The 18,329-nt window shown below is 38.5% G+C and overlaps 1 protein-coding gene across 1 annotated transcript in view; it reads right to left on the reverse strand.

Moving 5' to 3' along the window:
• PALMD (palmdelphin) overlaps positions 1-18,110 on the reverse strand; it is a 48,751-nt gene extending 30,641 nt beyond the window's left edge. The window contains exon 1 of the mRNA XM_027879914.1: positions 17,790-18,110. Coding sequence (XP_027735715.1) covers positions 17,790-17,833 — 44 coding nt within the window. The 5' untranslated portion in view covers positions 17,834-18,110. The remainder of the gene's footprint in view (positions 1-17,789) is intronic.
• Between the last annotated feature and the right edge of the window lie 219 nt (positions 18,111-18,329).

Genomic DNA, 18,329 nt, shown 5'->3' on the forward strand with positions numbered 1-18,329 from the left:
TGAGGAGAGGCATTCTGCTTCTCTCTATCCTGGACTTGTATTCCCATGGCTTTCTTGGCTGTCTGCTCATCGAATCTGCTCACTAAGCTGGCAGGGAGCTAACCAAGCTAAAAGGTGGCTACTGCTAGGCTAATAAGTCACATAATTGCCCAGAGGAGTCTGATGAGTGCCAAAATGTGGTAAAGGGAGAAGGGTAGAGGGTGAAACTGTGGCTATTGGAAAATGCAGGGGAGGAGGAAAGAGCAGAAGAGGAGGAACAAGTAGGAAGAAAGGGAAAGTAGAAGGAAGAAAGGTGGTAAACTGTTAGATAAACCAAGCTGTTAAATGTAAATTTGCCTTTACAGACTATTTAACACAATGTAGGGAAACTTTATTTTTTCACTTGTCTTCCCCCTGGAGGCTGAATAAGCTTTGAAACACTGTTGGCAGATCAAAGGTTAATATTTTATTACGATTAATGAATAATGCAAAAAATAATCTGGCTGCAAGTTGTATGAAAGAATATTTTGGGGAATATAAAAGCGCTTTCCTTGTCATATCTTCTCAGATGTGAACAGGTTCTGTACACAGTGACTTAAGGATAGCCAAACTAATCTGCAGCTCATGGTACTGCTTCATTAAGCATTATTTCTAAAGGGTGTCTTTGCAAGTGTTTCTTCAGCTAGCGAGTAGGATCTTTACTTGGATCTCTTTGGAGATCCATTACGGATTTCTCACTGTCCCAGTTTATGGATTTCTCACTGTCCCAGTGCACCTGGAGACTGCTGGCCTGCAAAGGCTGGAGTTAAATATTATTTTAAAGTCTATTATAACAAAACTGCTTTAAATTTGAAAATACTGTTGTGTAAATACTTGTCAGGTAATTTCTCATTTCACAAAGTATTTTAATATCTTGCTGCCAAGTGGATCTAGCTTTATTGTACAGCTGCTTCAGTTAGAAGACATCAAGAAACCTGTTGGAGTTTGGATTAGAAATTTAATCCCCATTTCTAGTTTATAATCACACTGGATTGGACACAATTAATGTTGATGGTTGAAGGAAAAGTCAGGAGCACTCCAGCCACTCTAGTTAACAGACATCATCCTCTAATTTCACTGGTCTGTTCTTTTATATTGCTAATGCAGCTCAGGATTGCAATTGAAAGTTGTCAGTATCTCATGGCTGCTCAGTGCTTGTATGACGAGTTTTATATTTTTAGTTTCCAGTGCACTGCCATCAGTGGGAGAAGCAGCATGAATAGCAGGCACAGTAATCCGTCCTTTCAGCGAAGGAATACCATGTGTAAGTAGTATCAACATCTTTTCACATAGTCTACACTTCAAACATCAGTAAAAATCAATAATGAATTTATTTATACATGTACATTTTTTTCTGCTGAGATTCAGGAACATTCTTTATGTGAATACCTTCTCTCCAATTGTATGATATAATTGGTATGTTCATACTAATAATTCATTCTCTGGGGTGACAGCCACTTATATCAGTATTGCTTGGAATGTATGCCATAAATCTTAGTAACTGTTGCAGTGGTTTATTGTTGATTTGTTTAATGTAGCTCAGAAATGGAAGAACTAAAGTTAGATGGATCAAACAATTTTAATAACATCAATCTAGACCTCCAGCTGGCAGAGGGAGGCACGCTGAGGGAACCTAATAATCTGTCTGAAGGGGCCTTAAACACAGCTGAAGGATCTTAGCTCTATTTAGTCCTAAGAAATGTCCTACATCAAGGCTCATGTTACCCTGATGTAATTCTTTTTACCAGTTTGAGTGCACGGAATTTATTTCATGGTTGACATGGTTTCATTTCGCATGTGTTGGTCTTATCTAGAGAAATTAATGCCTTTTAATCACATAGGCATTTTCCTTATATCCTCTTCCAGCTTGTCAATAATTTCATAATTCTGTAAATATTTCAATAAAATATCGACAGGCCATGGTTTCAGGTTCCTATTTTGAACACTTGTTGTAGCATAGTTGGATAAAAAAAAATATAATGAATTGCATTTTTACGAGTATTCCTCTACCATCACAAATTGGACAACTCCTGCAAATAAGAGATGTCTTGAGGGATGGTGGTTCTTTTCAGCAAGTTCTTTTGTAGTAACCATTTGGCTTCAGGGAACTTTGGAAACTAGTTCCCCTAATTGGGAGATCCAATTGCTGGCTTTGTGCAGCTAACTGAACAATTCTGTAAGATATGTGTATGAGTTCTCCAGAAGTGCAATCGAGATCAGAAAAGGAGATATTTCTACATATTGTGACCACAGCTCCTGCCTGTGTTTAGTTTAGTTTCTTTGTGTTCAAATAGTGAACTGGTGACTTGACCTGAGAAACAGGGATTTTCAGGGCTGTGTGAGTGTCCTGTGCTTGCACTAACTGGTTTTTTCAGAGCTAATCTAACAGTGCAGCCATGTGCTGCCATATGCAAATTAGCAATCAGAACTGACAACACCGGGAGTGGAATGGGTCTGTTCAGTGGTTCCTGCTAGGGGCTTAAAAGCAGCTCTTCCTCCAAGTCCTCATTCCTTCAACTGCAGCCTTTTTTCTGAATTACCTCACTATTATTGACAGCTTCAGCAAAACTGACAGGAACACCTGAGCTGCTGGCTGGTACTTTCTCCAAACTGATAGCATCGTTTTTCCAAAACACCTTGTGGGAGCCTCAGCCTCTCCCACCTCCTCCTCCTCCCACTTCTGCTAGACATTATCCTAATCCTTAGTATTTCTCCTATCCTATACTAATCCCATAAAGCTTGAGCAAATCTGCCTACCTCTGTCAGCATTTGCTGAGGAAGGTCTGGGGTGACAGCTCTCAGTGAGCACCGTCTGCACTGCCAGGCTGCAGTCGGCACGGTTTGAATCTCCCCGTTTAGTTATCCCTAAAGTGAGCGAGAACAAACATCCTGAAAATGTTTGTTCCTTGAGGTTTTGTTGTGTACAATGCTTGTAATGCTCACAGTATAGGACTGGCTTTGAGTGAGTGAAATTTAAATGCCAGTATTGAAAACAACATGAATAATACAAGAAGTAGTACGTAGGACAGCCTGTGAAAGATCATGAGCATGACTAAAGCAAGTGGGGTTTTTTTCTGGTTACACAGAGGTTTCAGAAAGGAATGTGAATCAGCACAACATCCTGACTGTTGATTCTTCTTGATTTTCTGGTAGAAAATTACTTCGAATTCTTTACTTAACCTTTTCTTGAAAGTACTGATTCATTTGTGATTTTTCTAATTCCTGTAGCTAAAAGCTATCTGTAGTACAGCTTGTCAAACACATTTAAAAGGCAAATATACTATAGACAGACTCAAATCTCCTGTGCTAAATCAACATTTTGGGATCCTCTTTCTGTTCCATTCCCTACCTCACCCACCCTTTTATTGCTATCTGCATGCAATGAATGAATCCTAAAATGGTTAAATCCTACAGTCTATTATCCTATATTAACCTCTTAGTTATATTTTTTTTTTAAATCTAGTTTTGCCTTTAATTTTATCACTTGACCTTTTGAGTGATTCACCAACAAACCTTTGCCTGCCTTACAGGAACACTTAACACTTGTATCTAGTGAGAACAATGACTAATATCTCTAATTTACAGTTGCATCTATTAACTAGATCCCCTCAGTTTCAGGCATGAAGATGGGATAGAAATTAGTTTAATTCTTTGGTTTGTCCAACTTTGATTATTCAATTATTTTGTCATTTAATCATTCCAAATAATTAGCTTCTTGTGAGTAATGAAAAGGTTTACAACAGCTTATGAACAGGGTGCCATCTCTTTCCATGTGTCTGTGGGATGATTAATGAACAGTTTGAGTTGTTGTGCATTCTCAAACTGTAGACTAAATTAGTAGTATGCCTGGGTTAATTTCAGCACTTCAGAAGTTTAGAGAGTCTCTGATGGCATCTGCCTCCAATCTGCTTAATTACAAAAGAGTTAGAAGTGTCTAATGAGAGTTTTGAGTGTTTTTTTTTCTAACTGTGGTTCACAAGGCTCAAATCAATACCAAAGCCTTACATAGGAATAGCTGAAGATCTCTGTTTTCCTCTGGACTCCTGCATCTCACAAAGGTTCTTCATTAGCAGTGTTTCGTATTTCCTCACTCACAGTTATGCCCACACGTGGCAAACAGACCTTTGCCATGGCTTTCTGCAAATCAGAAATGACAAATCGCTCCATGTGTTTTGTAGTGCTAAGAAAGCGAATCTTTTTTTTTTTTTCTGAAGGCTCACACATATAAGAAACACTATATAAATTACAGTACTAGTTTAGTATTATTATAATTCAAAACTAGTACTCATTAGAGCTGAAAGAGTACAGTGGTTGAGAACCTGATGTGCCATTGTGAAATAGGAAAACTATGCTTGTAAATCAAACTGTAAGTGGCCTCTTTTACTGTTTAGTGTCTGGATCTGTGGCACCTGTTTTGAAAGACAGAAACCAATGGAAAGCAACTGAACTTAAAAACATCTGACTCAGCTGGTAATGTTTTCCTATTAGTAATCTTGAACAGACAATTCTTTTTGGAAGGTTATTACAGTGGCTGGGAAAATAATGTAATAATTGCAAATTCTTCTTTACTCCTTTAAACAAGAATAAAAAATGCTAGGAACTTGCAGCTTATCTTCACTGCTATATAAAAACCCTTTGCAAGAGAAACTTGTGGTACAGAAGTAAAGAATAAATTGACAACATTTTGAGCAGTTGTGTGAACACCAAAAATAGGGAAGTTTATGGTTTTTTCTAACCCATCAGCACAATAAGGGATCAGAATTAGTGTTCACAGTCTTGCATTTAAGGAAAAATGAGTAATGCTACAGACAAGAAAGAGTTTATGCATCTACCATATCATATTAAAGTTTGTCTGAGTTTCTAGTGACTTCTATTAAATATTCTACTTTCCAACTGAGCTTCTGTGATATTTGAAGAGAATACAAACTGCTTCCACAAAACCTTAAAGCCCTGACTGTGGTTTCTCTCTTTTGCAGATGTCATTTTTCTTTTGAAGGGAGAGGAATAAGTTTTTCTTAACCGTTCTTTAGTCCAGGAAGTAGAAGTGTTGTCTTCAAAAAAAAAGTTGTTGCTTTAGTTTGTATCATATACTGCAGTTCAAAATTTCTGAGAGAAATGTGCATTGCTGTTAAAAGAGCAGATAGTGTGACACAGATAATTTTTGGCTTGTCAGTCTAATATCATCAGTTTCAGGCAAAGTGTTGGATCAGGATTCAAAAAGGCATTAAAAGAAAGTGATATAGTGAGTGCCAACACATGGGAAATAAATTCCATCACTCTAATTTGATGTCACTTCTGGGAAAAGTAATAGAGTAGATGTGAAGGTATCAATGAGAATAGTATTAGTAATCAAATTTACAGAAAGCCAACCTGAGAACACAGAGATTGTGAGGGGTAAAGGAGTAAAGATGGCAGTTCCCTGGCATGGGGGATTGGAACACCAGCAGAATGTATGTTCCCAACCAACATCCATTTCAATACTATCAAAAACAGGGCCACGTGTTTAGGAATGATGAAATTCCTCATATTAAGGCAAGTCCTGACACCTCAAAATTCTGAGGAGAACTTGGGAGTCATGCTGAATCATCAGATGAATATTAACTCTGATAGCAAACCTGTAGTTATAAGGTCTAACATTCTAAAGAGTTGGAAAGTTCCGCTGTGTTTGGGAATGAGTGCAACTGTTGTGGGGAATAGATTGTCCAATTTTGCTGAAAATATTTCAAGAGGGATGCTGAAATCTGACTGGACTGTTATGAGAAGAATAATAGAATGATTTAATAGAAACTACATTCAGGAGAATGAGTCTAACTCTTTAAATCAAGAGTTAATTGGTTTTTCAGGAACACACTGTTCCTTACAGGCAGAAATTTGATAATAAAAGGCAGAATTTAGCAAAACGATAACAAAATTCAGTGATTGGATGTTGAAAGTTGAAATTTCTGCATGAAAGAAGAGATTGTTTTTAAGAGGGATATTAAACAGTTGATGCAACACAGTCTGAGTGTAGTCTCCACTGCTGCAGGCTTTAAAAAGCTGATTCCTTTGACCTTATAATCAGTGGACAATAATTCCAGGGCAATGACAAAAGCAAAATGATGAAATCATTGGCAAAACCTGAGAAATTTCTCAGCCTGCTCAGGACAGTGACTAATCAGATGATACAAAATGGTTTAATCAAGGGCAGTGTGAAAAGATTTTTTATTAATGCTTTTTCAATTACCCTCTGACTTTTAACATATCCTGGAGAAATTTTAAAAAAATTTAACACATCAGAATTTGCTATTTGTCCTGGGTAGGTGGTGATTTTGGCAGTTGCCTGTCAGTTTTATAATATCATCCACAGTTCTACTGTGCCAGTTGCAGAACGCATTTACAGAACAGGTTTGTTGTGACAGTTGCTGAATCCACTTGCTTGCAACCTTCCTTTTGGAACTGTGTGCATTTTAAGCAGTAAACTTTTATAATCCAGAACCGGTGATTTTCAGATAGGGACTAGATTTACTTTTTTTTTTTTTTTTGGTGGTCTGAATCAAGAAATGTGAGTATAAAGGCTGTCTTGTCATGAGCCTAGAAGAGTTGTGAATAAGTCTATGTAAGACAGGAAAATCAACCCTGCTCCACTGTGTATTTCCTGCTTCCCATTTGACAGATGAAGAGAATGGTCCTTTCCTACCTCACAGAGACGAGTGCTATTGTTGAACGTGAATAGCTCCTTGCACAGCCATTTAGATGAGATTTGAATTTCTAATGTACCTAAAATGATGGTTGATCATTTGGTAAAGTAAGTGCTGGGAAAAAATAACTTAAACCAGCCCTTTGATTTATAGATGTCCATGTAAAATAACAATTGCAGCCAACCGTAGCAATAATGGAATACTGCCAAAACTGGGCTACCAAAATTCAGGCCATCCCAGCCCAGGAGAGAATGGCTTGATTTTTGTTGAAAACCTGGAAATCGTAAGTAAGTGCTCACCATGAACTATGAGCTGCCTGTGTTTCAAAGGGTGTCTCTGTTCTATTTTATTTTTGTTGCAATAGGCTCCTTTTCCTTACTGGTGTCCAGAACTTTACCTTTTAACAAATTTTGTATGGCACGGACCCAGCAGCAGACTAATATACTGTAGTCATAATTAGCAAATGTGCTTTGCCCTTGAACAGTCTCCTATGCTAATCATTTTATGCCATTACCATCCTTTTGCAGGAGTAGCTGCACTTGCTAAAAGCAGCCTGTCCCTGTTGATTTGCCAAGGGAAGGTCCTGTCATGTGATTTAGTCCCCCTCAAAAAATGTCTCTGTGTGACTTGGCTGACTTCTCGGTTCTTTGCATGCTGGGGCTGTTTGAATGCAGCAGGCTGACTAACTTCACAGAGGGCTATAGTTCAGATGATCTTAGAGGTCTTTTCCAACCCTTAATGATTCTATGAGTCTATGATCTCACCTTAGTACCCTTCCTAAATGAGCAACCAGACTGATGTCATACATTAGCAGATGACAGCACTTGGTTTGGTGATGAGGTCTGCACATATTAGTTAAATGTGTATCTATGAATGTAAAATCCATAAATCCAGATATCCTTCTGCATTTATCTCTGTAAACAACTGCTCCTTCATTCAGAGATCTGACCACTGATAGAACTCAGTCTGTGCAGTCTTGTACCACCAGAGAAGCATATTGTGCTCCAGTCACACTGGGTGTTTTATGAACACTTGGGCAGGCAATGGTGCCAACGGGGAGCTTGTGAACTAAGAAAATGAAAGGGGCCTTCATGAAAATCTTGGCTTTGAGTCTGTGATGCTTGGTATGTGCTACCTTTTCTGATGATGTTAGAGACCTTATCAATACCAGGCAAATTGTGCTGTTAGGAAACATGTATTTAAAGTACTTTAAATAAAATAACATGACTCAGTTGTGACCAAAGCTAATGTAAAACTAGCTGGAATTACTTAGTTTCCCATTCCCTTAACTTTAGCTGTAACTGGATACCCCCTTTTTTAACTCAGTTGTCTGTATTTGTTCTGGACAATAGCCTGGTTTATGGTATTTATTGTGATTTTTTCTAACCACACTTTCCAGTTTGAGAAAGATGCAGAACATTTCACTGCCTGAAAGGTTATAAATTTTAATGGGAAAGGTAGAGCATAGTGGGTCACGGTCCCAAATACACAAAATATGACAGTTTCTGATGAGTGGTCATTGATAGTGGGAGATTTCTCTGGGCCATAGTATTGACAATCAGCAAGATGAGGGGAAAGTTAACCCCAGAAAGGTATTTAAAACCAGAAAAAGAAAAAAATGATGAAAGCATACAGGAATCTCACTACTTGCTTTTGATTAATTTGGTTTCAATTTACTTTTGGTGCTATTTCATGTCAGTGACTAACTTATAGGTGTACCTCTGGAAACATTGAAATAGATCATGCTCAAACACATTATAATTGGAATGTCAAGAATACATAAACCAGGGGAGAGATCATGGATCAGAGGCTGATGATGAACACTAGGAAAAGAAGTTAACTGATACGTAAGAAAGTAAGTTGCTGAAGAAGCAGTTTCATGATCTATAGTTTGGCTTTTCGTCTGGCCTTCGGCAGGTATATAATAACACAGCTCGAAAGCCCTTTGATCAGCAGTTCAGCTCCCACGCTGGGAATGAGGCAGGGCTTGCTCAGCTGATACCTCATTCTGACAAAGAAATTGAGTTCCAGGATGGACATAGAGCAGGAGTCGGTGTGGCATCAGTGAAAACAGTAATAGAGTAAACATCTCCCAACCACTGTTTGTAGGAGAAGTAAGAGCACGGGAAGGTTAACCGGCAGCATATCTAGTATTACTTGTTCAGCTGCAGTGAAGGAAGCACTTTCAAAAAAGGAAGGACAGAAACTGGCTTTCTGCCCAGGTGAACCTGCTGGGGCTTGTAGACTTTTGCTGTCTGTGGTGGGTGGGAACATTCTGAAGTTTCGTCAGACCCTCGCAGGGTCTGCACTGCCTATGGAAGAGGACTGTGTTGTATTCTGATGGGCAATGTGGGATGACACAGCAGCTGTGTGGGAACAAACACAGTGACACAACCATCAGACTGCATGAAACTCATCGAGAGCAAAAAGACACTGCTTGAGAGGGTTCTCCCTCTCCTCAAGTCCTGATGTGATGATGGTTCTTTCTGAGGCTACACCAATTCCCTTTGCATGTTTCTGTACTGGGTTAAGCTGATGTTGCCAAGGCAGTGTCCATAGGTGCTTGTATGCCATGACTGAGAGCCATGTGTGTACTAGCACACACTTCAGAGTGACTGATTGTGATCCTTCCAGCCTGCAGCATAGAGAAATTAGTCCTAACAACTCAGTGTGGCTACAGCTTAATTATACAGGACTGAAATTCATGAAACCTCAGTTTATAGAACCTGATCCTCACGTTCATCCGTTTAGATCCAGCCTAAGCCCCCTAAAACTGATGTGAAACCCTCAAGTTTCTGCCCAGAGTGCACAGAATCAGCATGTTTGTGAGCAGCTCTGAGGACTGTCAAGCAGCATGAGGTTCCAAAGAGCTTTTGTCTCCTGAGTTACAGCCCAAAGTTTGCTCCTGGGAGTGGGGAGGAAGTAGCTTTAATTATTTATGAGATCAAATTTATTAAGCCAGGTTTTGGCTGTGCAATGTAATTTCTTTATAGCATGCACTAGAATATGACAAGTTTGTGCTGAAAGAGGGACCAGCCAAAGAGTTTAGCACCTCATCTGCACTGAGGGAGTCAGGCAAAAGAACATTACTCTTGTAGTGCTCAAAATTGACTGGAAAGCTGGAAGTAATTTTCAGTGGCATGCTCAAGATAGGTTTTGGCTCATTCATAGACTCCTGGGGGTAGTTTTCTAAAATAATGTTTCTTGTGTGTGTCTTTCTAAAGACAAAAATACAATCTTTACACCCCCCCCCCCCCACGCTGTCTTTGTAAGGAATATTATCATTGTCTTTTATTTTGAGAGATGTTGTGATTTATGCCAGGATTAATAAACAACCTGGATTTATGCTCTACCTGGCAGCCCTTGAAAAACTCCACGTAGATGGGAATTAATCACTTCTTACTCCTGTTTAATTCTTATCTCAAGAGGGTAATCTCTGTGTACTCTGTGAACCTCTTGGAAAGAAAATGTTTATTTTGAAACAAAAATTCTTGAACTTCAACTAAAACTCCCACTTAGGGAATGGACCGTGTCCATCTTTATGCTCAGTTTTGCGTGGATCACAAGGCATATGCCGAAACAGCAGCCATGCATAATTAGTTTAAGCCTCCCTAAATTTTAATTCTTAAGTGCAGTAAGGTGTTGATAGAGTGCAAAACAATGTCTTCAAATACAAGGCTTAATTAGAAAATATTCTCATCTCATTATAGGAAATTTCTTCTATGAAATTTGCTCACTCTTTTTGAATTTAACTGAGCAATCCCAGGGCATGGCAATCTCTTCCATGCAGGGGTTGAGGAGGCAAAGAGCACCTAGATATTAAATATGTGTCATTCAAAACATAAAATTAAAAACTCTCAGCAGATTCAAGTTCAAACTTGTTGCCTCAAGACAGAGAATATGGGAAATGGCATTAAAGGATTAAATCTCTATATATTTGCCCCCTGCCCAAATACAAGACAAATGCATTAATGTGCTTTAGTACATTGAAGCTTACTTTGCAGCACCATTGGGAGTATCTGCCAAGAAGTTTTTTTGAGAACATAAATCTTTGATTTCTAGCAGCAACACGTGGACAAATGACAGTCAAGACTGACATTGTCCTGGTTATTTTGTAGTCAACTGGGAGCTCTGCACTCACTGCATTAGGGAAAAAGGAAATAAGATTACTCTGGTCTTTCCCAACTCTTTTAGCTTTCATTTTTGGCTAGTCAGCCATTACCAAAACAAACAAGGCCAAATTAATTATTTGGATATCTTTGAAGTCAATACAGTTATAACTCCTCTGACTCCGAAGCTTTTTAGGATAATGACTCTGCTGAATCTCACAGGAGAATCCCCTTTTGAGAGTTTTTCTCTAATGGATGCACTGTTTAGCGTGGCTTTTCATTATTCATAATGAGTCACACTGCTGCCTGCTCAAAAACTGCCTTTGCAAAGAAGTGGTTTTGCCTTTTCTCAGTTTTCAGCGAAACATGAAAAAAAAATCTCATGAAACAATTAAGAATCCTGCTTAGGCCCATCAGTATGCTGTGGGTTGATGAGGAGAGGGGTCAGCTAGGGTAAAAGGCATTGCAGTGACAATGGTTTTTTTTCCATTACTGCATTTAAAGGTCTCTTGGTGCCCAAAAGACTCACAGGGTTCCTTTTGCTATTTGAGTGCTGTCTCTTTACCTCATACTCTCTGCTGTGTGTAAAAAGTCACGGTAAGCCTGGTGTCTTTGTTGGCTTTGACCAAGGTTATGGCCAAAGTCATTAGCAAGAAAAAAACGTTTGTTCTCCTTTCCCCTAATTTTTAATGTAGGGACTGATTTTATCTACCTCTTAAGCAGATATAAAAAGCAGTAGAAGTTGTTTGCATAAACTTTTGTGTGATCCCACTAGGAAAAGCATAACCCACAATCAGATTTTTTTTCTAGCTATTTTGTATTCCTTGTGACAGCTTTTCTCCTGGAGAATTAAACTGGGTTTTTTTCTGTACCTGATAATCCCCATGGTAGATTCTCCCCAATATTCCAACTGTACCGTCACTATAATAATTTCAACAGGACTGACTCACATCTCTTGCAACCTAGAGTAAGTTGCAAATACTTGGCATTCCAGTCTGTGTAGCAGACAAACACTTACCTTCAAGTACTTGCTTTTGTGAGGCCATCACAGTGAAACTAACTGATGGACAAGTCCAGGCTTGGAGACAAATGCTTGTTAGTTTTCCTGCTTTCTTCTCTTTCATATAACATCTGCTGTATTTTCCAGTTTACTGTTTGCTCCGCTAGCACTGCCAACCTTAGCTGTTTCCAAACTAATGGAAACTTTCTTTTGAATGAAGCAAGTTGTGATGCCATCTATTTGAAAATGGAAAACGTCTGTAATCTTTACATGCAACAAAATGAGATCTTATCATAAATATAGAAGCAAAGCACTATTTGTGCCCAGACCTCAAATACATCTTTGAAATAGCCATGAGCTGGAAAAATGTTTGGGAATGTGAAGGAAGATTAGTGCTCTAAACATGTCAACATGAAATGCAAAAAGTTGTTATTTTATTTGGCTTTTGAGCTCTTTATTAACACAGGATGGCCTTTTGAAAAGGGAAATGTGGCAAACAGGAAAAGAAGGCATTTAAGTAAGAAGAACAACTGTAGCCTGAATTGTTGGCTTGGTCTTATCACATTCTAGATAGAGGAATTGAAGATGAATGGATTCACACCCAAATTCCATTGCAGTCATCAGGAGAAACTTTATAATTGGGCTCAGGGGCCACGTGTCCACCCCCTTGTGCAGCTGTTAAAGTGCAAGGATCTCCAAGCCTGTGTCCTGACGTACTTTTAGTAGGTTGATCCTGTTCCATAAATGGGAGTGGCCAGGTATTATGGGTGCAACCACAGTGACAGAGATGCCTCCCAGGAGAGCATGACTGCTGTGTTTATTCTTTCGCTGCAATCTGCAGTCAGAGTTGTGTACCATTTTCTTCAGGGTAGAAAATGTTGATCTTCTGAGTTGTTTCTCAGATTGATCTAGTGTATGGAATAACTTTATAGCTAAGGAAGTTTTGCACATTTAGAAATGCCTCAATTAGAAAACAGAATTGCAGAAATTAAGCTACAAGTAAATGGACATACAAAAATATTCCAGCTTTCTGTAACAAGCTTTAGAAAGACCAGATTTCACAGTTAAATATTAAGATATTGTGATCTCCCTGTCTTAAAACCAGATAAGGAAATGGAAATCTATTATTAACTGAATGGTCATTCTGTTTATATCCATATATATCACAGAGAAAGCATGCTTTTCTGTAGCTTTCATGTGGCAGTTGACAGAAAAGAACAAGTAAAGAAACCAGCAAAAAGCACCGATTTATATAACTTTAGTTCCATATTCATATGGGCTATAAAATTGCTAGAAATGGTTGCTTTGTAGGAATAGTGTGTGACGAGCCATCCATCACTTGATATCTGGCCCTGAGCAGGCTTTTGGGAAGGTAAAGAAATGCAGTAGCTTCTGTGTGTTTGTTTTCATAAGAACATTCATTGGCAGGCCTGTGAAGCGCTCGCTGTGTCAATGATCTCTCCAAAGTCTTTCTTACATTTGTTAATTGCCTGAAAATTGCTGATATGCTCATTTCAGGGATTTTATTATAGACAGAAAGTAAGCACAGTGTTATAAAGTACACCTGGAAAACAGTCACGTCTTCTCCCATGATTTAATTTGTCCAGAGGTCTATGTTGACTACTTCAATCAATGCATGGCTTTTCCAAAGCAGAAAATTTCATATGAATTTGAGAATTAAACTATCAGCATAGCACTACTGAGTTTAGTCAATTTATACCCCAATGAATCCATAATCAAATATTTTTGAGGCTGTTTGCAGTGCTTGACACTCTTTAAATGTTAGACTAATATTATTACCATCTATTAAGCAGGAGTCCTTCCTATGTTGGGAATATTCCTTATCAAATCTGGGTAATCTTATTGTTGAACTATGCCTCAATCAACAGATGGAGTGGGAGTCTCCCAAGCTAATGACTAATAGGCAAGTGCTGCTCATTAGCGGTTTCCCTTTCATACTTATCACTTGCCATCCAGCCCCTGGGAAACTCGACTCTTGTAACCTCCTCAGTAATTGCTATGGACAAAGGTACTTCAAGGGGTGCAGGAATTAAAAGGAGTAAGAGAACCGTGTTGGTTTTAGCATAAGCAAAGGAAAATTTTCCAAAATGATAAGAAGTGGAAGTTTGGTGCTAAATGTAGAAAACTATGAATAGAAAAAACCCCCTATAACCACACGAACATTGTGTTTACTTAGAATCACATTGTCCTTTGCCATGTCTGGAAATATACAGTACTGGAGAATCTGACAATGTATTTCCATAGCGGAGTGTGAATTCCCCCCGGAATTCCATAACTTGTTGTTTCCTTGAACAAATAGAAGCATCTATCTGAAGTCATGAGCATGTTCTGGGAGTACCAGTTTACTCTGATTCAAATGCTTCCATAAAGTTACTCTGTTTTGTTACAGAAAATACCACCTGGAAACAGCTGGGTAGGTGTGGAGCTATGATGACTGCCACTAAGTCCTGCTGTGTAGCACTGCTGGAAATTGTGTGCACTGAAAGACCGCAGTCGAACAGGCTGTTTTTGCTGTCGCCCTGAGTCAGTCCAGACTTCCCTCAACAGCCACCCTTCCTACCCTCCCCTGAACCCTTCTACCTTCAGACTTTCATGACATGACCTATTACGCCTTTTCTTTGCTGCTTCCAAGTACTTAAATTAGTGAAATCATACAGGCTCCTGTTGCTCTGTGTGCAGATAAACTTTGCTATCAGTTGCATAGCTGGTTGTGACTGATTTGTACAAGTCCCAGGCTGAAGGTGATATGGACAGTGCCAGGCAATGACAGTGCTGCTGCTCGCTCCCTGCCTTTTGCTCTATATAGCCACGCTCTGTGCAAAGGCCACTTTTTAGAATGAAGCTGCCAGAATTCGACTTCAGCCTTCTCTGTTCCTGAGGTTGGATTTATTTTCGTTTTTAAAATAAGCCATGTTTTTAAAACCAAAATCAGTAAAAATCTTCACTACATCCACCTGCATCTGACATCTCACAGGAAGCTAGCAGAGGAGTTCTTGGTTGAGATCGATATCCTGAGATTAAATTAATTACATGCCAATATTGTATAGACGTTTGTGGGAGAATGTCATTCCACCAGTTCCACATGCAAGTTTCACTATAAAAGTAAGGTAGAAATTAAATTCCCTCTGGACTCAGTGGGGATGGGCAGCTCCAGAGGGCACTTTGGCCATTCCTAAAATAGTTGAATTGCTTCCTGAAAGTGGCTGACTCCCTTTGCTGACTACAGCATCTCTTTCTGCCATGTTAGTTTTCCTATTAGCTAAACAGTGTTCTTGATTCTTTGCATATAAAAAGCCCCAGACAATGCAGGTTATAACAAGTCTAATATGTGGACAAATGAAACTCTGCACACTTTGAAAATATATGAAATAAACATTTTAATGTGAACAGAAGTATTCATGTTGCATTTTCAGGTTGATGTTAATTCTTTATTCTCCCTAATATGGGCATTCAGGAGTGTTAAACCTATGTGACTCCTGACAAAGGCAGGAAAACTGAAATGCCATCCCGGAAGGGAACCAAGCTGGATCTGTGTCTATTATCCCTTTGCAAATGCTGTACAATCCAATACTGATACTTCTGACAAAGGCCTATCAGATTCACAGTAGGCAGATAACAAATAAACTGCTCTTCCCTCATGGGTCTTATCTGATCTGTAGCAATTAAAGATTGGCTTGAATTTGGAAACTTTAAATAATCCTACAAAGCTCGTCTTCTAATTGAACTTGAAAATTCTGGAAATAGCTACTTGATCCTTTTCTCAATATTGAGTTATAGATTTCAACAACCTTCTGGTTCAACCGTTTGGTTGCATGAGTGTAAAAGTATTATTTTGATTTTACTACCTTTCACTTTTATAAAATGCCTCCTTGCTTTTGAACACACGTGCATATAGATTAGGAACTGTTAATGTTCCTGACATTGTCTGCTTATTTCTGCAGTATTTCTGAAATAAGTAATTTTAGTATTGTTTGTTTCTCAAGGAGTAAATCTGTTCTAATTCTCCAAACCCCTTTACCTAGATGCAGAGATGAGAATACATATAATATTCTAGAAAATTTGTCATAATGACTTCTATGAGCACATTTTTATGTTCTGTTAACACTCTTTAACATTCTGTTTCAGCCTTTACGTATCTTATTTGCATTTTGAGCTAGAGCTGTGTACACAGTTGCATCTTCACTTACCTAAGATAATACTGATGTCCATTTATTGACCAAATATTGCCATTCAAACATACCTATGGGTAATTCAGCAAAGTGTCCTAGAATTCACCCCACATTAACCAGCTTTGATTTTCCTTTCTGATCTTTGTGTCCATTCACCTACTGTGCTTGGATCCCTTTGTGTAAGCATCTCAGTTTTTATTGTGATGTAAATGGTATGTGGATTGATAGTGGAACTGAGATTCTACATTCCTAGGTAATCTGCATGAGAACACCTTAATTTTTAGCTCAGCATATTAAAGGAAAAAACTCCCATTTTTTATGTTATAAGTATTATTTAAATGAAATAATGAACACCAACAGCTGGAGTAAAAGCATGGGAGAAACTTTGTATTTTCTAAACCAGTTCCTGATTCACCTGCTTATTTCCCTAAACAGACAAATGTCTCTACCAAAAGAGTTCCAAAACAATGAATTTTGAAGGCTATAATTTACAACAGCCAGGCAAAAATGATTGTGGTTAATTTTCTTCTTTGAGATTTTAACCTGAAATTAATATTCTGAGTATCACTATTAAAGCAGGTGAACAGTTAGTTGAAAGAGTCAGTCTCTTCTTCATGCAAAAGGAAAGCTCTGTCTGTGCAGGCAAATTCCATTGACAGGTTGGGGGCTAAGGAGGGGAGGGGCAAAATGCAACAGAGAAAATTGAGACTGAAGTAAAAGGACAATCTGAGGATATAATTTAGAGAAGCAAGAGAGAAAAGGTTGAAATTATCTTTTTTCAGCAGCTTAAGGAGAAGATAAGGGTGCTGGAGTGTTTGAAAGGTGAAATAACCAATTCTGAGAGTGAGAAAAGCTGAGCAGGAATTGTAATTTATGGAGGTTAGGGACTGAGAAGTTTAGGTCAGACATAAGCTTCATGAGAATGCAACTTCTGATAATGGAGTAATCACATAAGACAGCAGGAAATTCAGTGTGGGGGATGTTTAAGGCAATCCATTGCTAGATATAGCTCTGAGGTCCAAAGAATATGCACCAAGCAAGGCAGGAGTAGTCTTTGTTTATACTTGTTACTTGGTGATGGCTCTTCTCGCAGTGCTTTCTGATGTCTTTCCTGATCATACAAAATGTTTAAACTGGAACTGGTTAATTAGACTCTCCTATTAAAATAAATTATTCTACTTCTGACAGTGAAAAGCCTGGTTTAAATTAAGGCCAAAGTGTGCAATCTGTGTATCTGTGTAAACTGTGATTATTGCTATGCATCACTGCTTTGCTGATGGCCAAACCAGCACAGTGACTACTGTATTTCTTGTGTATTCAAAATCACTCTCTAATACTGTTTAATATCACAGAAACAGGTTTAGAACAATTACATTAAATTTAACTACATTTCAATAAGCCTTTTTTCTTCCTTCTCCACCTGTCTTTCTATCCTTTTTCCCTGTTTCCCCCATGTCTTTCAAGAACAGCTACAGTCAGAGTCACACAGATATTTTGAGATTTGTGCAGTTCTAACTTTGAAAGAGATTCTCATCCATTATGAGCTGGTACAAATGCATTGAAGTTAGAGTGCATTTGTACAAATAGTTCTCTGTCATTTCCTCTCCCATCTGAAAATTCGTAATCCAGACCCATACTATAACTGTAGATGTCTAAACTAGGAATGTTTTTTAGTAAGCATGAAAAAGCAGAATAAATAGCAGGATCAAAATGTTATGTAAAGAAAGATTTTGATAGACACATTCCTTAAAAGCAGTATGCAGCCTAAATAGATTTTAAGAAATTGTGACCTTACCTTTTTTGTTGTTGATGTTCAGAAACCAAAGTGTGAGACTGCATTTTGATGTCACATTTATCACTCCCAGTTTGCAATTGACAGCAAGGCAGAGGACTGGGAGCTGAGGCTGAGATGATAAATCCTGTTGATGCTGTGTTATTGTGCTTTCTTCTTGCACATATCCATCCGGGTGAAATCTGACCTCTTTTTGTGGGGTTAAGAAAAGCAGATGGAGACTGCTGTTTCAGAAATGTCCATGGTGGGCTAAGGAATACTTGCTAAAGACTTCTCCTCTGATAAATCAGTTGTCATCTAAGGGACTCACTTGTGGTCCTACTTTGTCAGTTATAATCTAGTAAATATTTAACTTGCGAACTAAGAGACCTGGGGCTGTGTGATTTATAAGTGGGTGTAGCCTTCACTTTGGCATTTATTGTGGTCCTTTGTTCTGGACATAGCCTAACTAAATTAGCGGGTGAGGTAAGGATTGTGATTTATTGTAATTTCGGGATAGATAAAAACGCTAGACAGGTGCTAAAGGTTGTTTTTAACAAAAAT

This window comes from Empidonax traillii, unplaced genomic scaffold (genome assembly GCF_003031625.1).
Source record: "Empidonax traillii isolate 1590-97213 ecotype Southwest subspecies unplaced genomic scaffold, ASM303162v1 scaffold62:size2133460, whole genome shotgun sequence".
Classification (NCBI taxonomy): Eukaryota; Metazoa; Chordata; class Aves; order Passeriformes; family Tyrannidae; genus Empidonax; species Empidonax traillii.